The sequence below is a fragment of the Pistacia vera genome, unplaced genomic scaffold, assembly GCF_008641045.1.
Source record: "Pistacia vera cultivar Batoury unplaced genomic scaffold, PisVer_v2 Contig129, whole genome shotgun sequence".
NCBI classification, from domain to species: Eukaryota; Viridiplantae; Streptophyta; class Magnoliopsida; order Sapindales; family Anacardiaceae; genus Pistacia; species Pistacia vera.
Genome location: NW_022195346.1, coordinates 442,945 through 448,302, shown reverse-complemented (window position 1 = coordinate 448,302; position 5,358 = coordinate 442,945). Strand labels below are relative to the sequence as shown.

The following is a 5,358-nucleotide window of genomic DNA, read 5'->3' as shown; positions in this document are numbered from 1 at the left end:
TAATATCTAAAATCTCCTAGAATAAGGAAACATAATATTGTTTCACAATTAAGGAAACATATTATTTGCATTCCATTTTGCACTTCAACACTCCCCAAACCTGTGGTCATAAACCACAAGCTTGCATAAAAGATGCAAATGTTGGTGATTATGTCAGAGTTTGAGCTTTGGCTGTTTGCCACTGGAAAACATAATATATAAATATCACATAGCAAAAAAATGATATTGCCTACTATTCAATTGTAATGACCTAAATGCCGAACAATAATTTCAGTTATGGAATTATATGAAGATAGATGACAAACCATATATCATTCACAATTTTAATTGGTTAAGTTTTGCTTCAATACCAAATTCTATAGAATGGTAATAAGCCATATGCTGAACCATATTTTTAAGTAAATTACCTAGGTTTCAGTTCAATTGTCCAAGAACAAATGTAAAATTGGGTTGGTTTTAATGTAATTTGGTGAGAAAATGAACATTAATTAAAAAAACATTATATGAAATTATACCCGATTTTCAAGCAAAACTTCTAGACCATTGGTTCCACATTAATTATCCGTTCACAAAACATTTCAATTTAATAACTTATTTCGATTAAATGGGTATGCATTGACATGTAATATTTATATGAAATTAATATTCTTAATTTCCTTATTATTTATTCTTTTGATTATTAATTGAACGTTAAATTAAATACTATCACAAATATTTTTTAATCTATTATTTTAGTCAATCTTAGCATACTATTTAAATTGTATAATTTTCAAATCATATCAGTATATTATATAGTTTGTAATTAATATAATTAGGAGATTTAGTTGATTATTTTCGACCTAAACAATATATATACCTCTATAGTAGATATCAACCACTTCAAACATCCAATTATTCAAATAAGCGTGGTGTCAAAACCAATTTCATAAGCGACCTGCACAACACGCTGACCTTCTACCTACTTACTAATAAAATAGATAACTAGGAAAAGCATATCAACTTTTAGGATACAGAGACTCTCAAGAGTACTTAATTTTAGGAATTATCGCAAAATCAAGTTTTAACAATAGATCGTTTTTTTTTTCTCTTGCGCTCTGCTGCCGGTGTGCTGTTTGTGTGATTGTCTGCCCAACTGCTCCCCAAGATATTGTATGCGCTGGGGTCTTTTTCAGACTACTAAGAGTTGTAGCCAGTGTTCTCCTTTTCCTTTTGCAGGAATTTTGCAGCTGTGGTTCTGGGTTTTCTCCTGTTTGGGGCTCCAATCCGTGCTGGTTTTTTGCTTTTGGGCTGCTGGGTTTGCGCTCCTTTTTTGTGGCTTTTTTTTTTTTTTTTGGTGTACAGCATGTGCAGTTTTGTTTTTTTCTTTTTGGTTTTCCTGAAGTCCTGCAATGTTTTTTGTGCTGCTGGCCTTCTTTTGTGTAGACCTCTTTGAGGCTAGTTAGGTGGCTGTTTTGGATTGTAAATCCGTGCCTTCCTATTGTTTTTGTTTAGATTGGTTGCTTGGGCTTGTCCATGGACCTTGATTTCGTAAGGATCCTCTTTTGGGGGATTCATTCTTTTATTCTTTATAAATTACCTTTACCCAAAGAACAATAGATCATTTTTTATTGATTCATAGCAAAAAAAAGTATCGGTCTCGTTTACATTTCCTAATTTGGCAACAAGGGTCAAGGGAACTATACTTCTGTAGCAACATAAATATTAAAAGGGTTCGAGGTAGCAACTTCTGTAGAAGTTTCTTGAACTGGAGAAGGAAATTAAGCTATCAAATATTCATTAGATTCCTCGAATTAGGGCATTTGAACCAGTATCAAATAAGGTATATAATAGAAATAGAAATAAACATTTGACGTTTTTTTTATATATATAATTTTTAAACTGATGAAAACTACCGTTCGTCTTGAATAGTAAGATCACTTGTTATAAAAATGACTTTGTGAAAAATAAATTGAATACATCATTTATTATAATATCCATCAAATATTAATATTACAAGCTCTGTTAATCTTTTCACTCCCAAATTATTCCTTGGACCACAGAAAGCATTCGACAACCTTTTTTCGTTATTGTAAACAAACAAAAACCTTTGAAACCTTCAGATAAATCACCCACACCCAGGAAAAAAAAAAATAAAGAAAACCAAACAAACAAAACAAACCACTTTATTATTGCACGCATGGTGAGAACTGGGCTACTTCTTGAAATGAAAAATGGTGGTGCAGTCGTAGACGGAGCAGAAACCTTCAAACATCTCCAAGAACAAGAACAGAACTGCAGCCACGAATGTGAGAAGCTGCCAGTATTCGTAAACGTAGTTATTCATGAATTTTTGAGCTTTAATCTTCCACTTGCCATTGTAATACTCGTTAACACTCTTGATTTCTGCATCCAAATCTTTTACCTTTTTCTTCTTCAGAGACCTGCTCATTGTATTCCACATATTGGCTGCCTCTTCGTCGCTTTTCATCTTGTTACGAATAATGCTCCGTTCCTTCAAAAGCTTCACATCACCCGCAGTATCGACAATCCCATTCATCAACTCAGTGTAACGTGTAAAATACACTGAGGCCGATGGATTCGATGCTTCATACGCCACTAAGTTTCTCAAAACCACTTCTGTGTTGTCATCTAAAGTGATGGGAGGGAGCTTAAATATAGCTATCTTGGAATCAAATTTTATGTCTGTGAAACGTTCTCCTTTTTTAATGGGAGAAAAACGTACCCCGGCTCTTTCAAGTTCGGTGGCGGACGGAATGTCGATCTCCGGTGGTTTACTATCATCTTCCCAACTTGATTCCGTTTTAGACAGACTATCTGAACCCAATTGAAGCAGAAGTGTGACAGGATTAACTATCAGACTGGCTCGCTTGGGGAGTTTTAAGATACTAAGCGCGCTTTTAGACCAGGACAGGAGCTGACCAGTTTTTTTTTTTAACTCAACCGGAGATCTGCTCTCCGGTTTCTGTTTATCTCTAACACCATCATCTTTAGTATTATCATCATCACCGGCTGGCTTGCGATGAGATATATCGGGTAGAATCGTGACATACATGTAGTGGAGCAGGTGGTGATAATGTTTGCGTCGTGAAACATCAGGCTGTTCGCTATCGGTCAAGAACTCGAAAGGGCAAACCTTCTGAAGAAAGGCATACAACAGTTCATACAGCGCGCGAGTGGCCGTGGCGGGTGCTTCTTCGTTTGATGCTAGTGCTCCTGCATTTAATGAGTATAGAGCATGCAGCATCTCTTCCAATATAATCAGCGGAATTTGATTCTCAAGCATCACAATATCTCTTAAAATGGCACCCCGAGCAGCCGAACTCTCTGTATACTTCTGCACATTTTTAATTCCAGTGACTAGGAAAGAGATAATTTGTCGATCTCCAAGAAGCTGCTGACGATCATCACCCTCCTCGATGGTAATTTCCCACTGAACTGGAGTACTTTTCTTTATTTTATCCTGCTCTAGCTGCTTCGTTGCTTTCTTCAGCCAAATCACTTGAAGGAACTCAAGCAAGAATGCTGAATCTACCGCCATCAACCAGGCTAAAGTGTCCTCTTTAAAATAAATGTACCTTTGATAGCGAGCGCGAATCTCCGATTCGTGTTTTTTAACGAAATTATCGACAACATATTTGAAGCTACGGCGTTTGGGTAGATGTTGTTGGAAGTTTTTAGCGGCGGAAATCTTGTAACCCTCCATGTCATGGAGCTCTGGGCGCCAACAATGGTTCGGGCCAAGCGAAACATGTTGTGGAGTGTAAGAAGTAGGAGAGTTATGCATTAGGGTTTTGGGGACAAGGAAAATAGTGACATCAGGCTGATTGGCCGGTTTGTGGAGACTTTCTTCAATGTTTTTAATGACAATATTGACCCAACGTTCCTGCTCATCCATGAGTTGAGAATGAGGGAACGCAAATGTGGATAAGCTTTCGAGGCGTTGGGGGCGTTGGGGGGTACTACGAAGAGCCATTTGTGTTGTATTTTTTGAAAATATTTGGTTAATTTCAACTGAGATTGGTGAGTGTTTTATAGGTAAAAAGATTTGTAAGAAAGTATTATTAAAATATTATTATTCACTAAATCTCTACTTTATTCTTAACTTGTTGCTGATTAAAAAAAAAAAAAAAAATACAAAATATTCTTATTCTTAACTCAAAATGTTAGCAAGGGTCCAATGTACATGTTAGTGGCTTCTTTTAGATAAAAATTATCATTAGCTTAATAAATAGTTTATATCCGTACTTTATATAACTATTAATCAAAGGGGTACTATTAATCAAATGATTAACCACTTGTGTAAATTTTTGGTTAATTTCTTTCTTTTTTTTATCATCGAAAGCATCCGGATTAGCTTGTACGCATCTTAAATAATCTTTTGGGGTTTTGGAATTGTTGGCTGGGTAGGAGTCCTAATGACCACCTCTATCAATGTCGATGAGGATTTCAACTCAGGAGTTCATGAAACCTTTTTTTGCTCTTTTACTATAAGGTCACTCAATGGTGACTGATTTTTGGTTAATTTTAACTGAGACCGGTGAGTGTGAATTGGGAAAACCTTCCTTTTTTTTTTTTTTTTTTTTATAGGTAAAAATCTTAATTTCAATCATCATTCTTGTTTCAGTCTTTGCTTTATTCTTAACTTGATTGCTGGTAAAAGAAATTAAAGTTACAAAATATTATTCTTATTCTTAGCTCAAAAATTTTGGAGCTGTCCAATTCTCAATGTCAGTTGCGTGTTTATTTATTTATTTATTTTTAATTTATATACACTTTAAGCTCTCTCCATATCTTATTATTCAATTATTAATTCAAAAATCATCACTGGGTGGCCTAATGGTAAAAGAGCAAAGGGGTCCAATATGGATTCCTGCGTTCGAGTTCCCACAAACCCTAATAGGGATGGTCACTAAGGAGATTTACTTGGTTGTCAACTTTCGGAGGATTAGCTGAGGCGTGTGTAAGCCGATCCAGACAACTTTGGTTAAAAAAAATCAATTATTTAAAAAATTGTGAACCCACCACATCTTTCTGTCTTTGGCAATATATAGATATATGCTCCTTACCTGAATTAAATATATAATGGGGAAGGTTAGGGAACATCTTTTTTTAGCACAAAATATAAGTCATTGGATTAATGCACTTTAAATGGTTGAGATTCAATATAACTTGAATCATTAATGGATCTTGTACCCCCCATTTGTTTAGCTTTTCAAACCCTATCCCACCCTACTATCCTATTCAATCTAGTGAAATACATATTTGTTTTAATATTGACTATTCAATTCAAAATCCAATCCTATTATATTCAACTCAAAACATTTAACAATTACTTTTTTCAATAAAAGTTTATAGATT

At 34.9% G+C, this 5,358-nt stretch overlaps 1 protein-coding gene across 1 annotated transcript; it reads right to left on the bottom strand.

The window, feature by feature from the left end:
- Nucleotides 1-2,191: 2,191 nt before the first annotated feature.
- LOC116121837 (putative UPF0481 protein At3g02645) lies at nucleotides 2,192-3,973 on the bottom strand. The gene has a single exon (XM_031407758.1). It carries the CDS (start codon nucleotides 3,971-3,973, stop codon nucleotides 2,192-2,194), a length of 1,782 nt encoding a protein of 593 aa, XP_031263618.1.
- Between the last annotated feature and the right edge of the window lie 1,385 nt (nucleotides 3,974-5,358).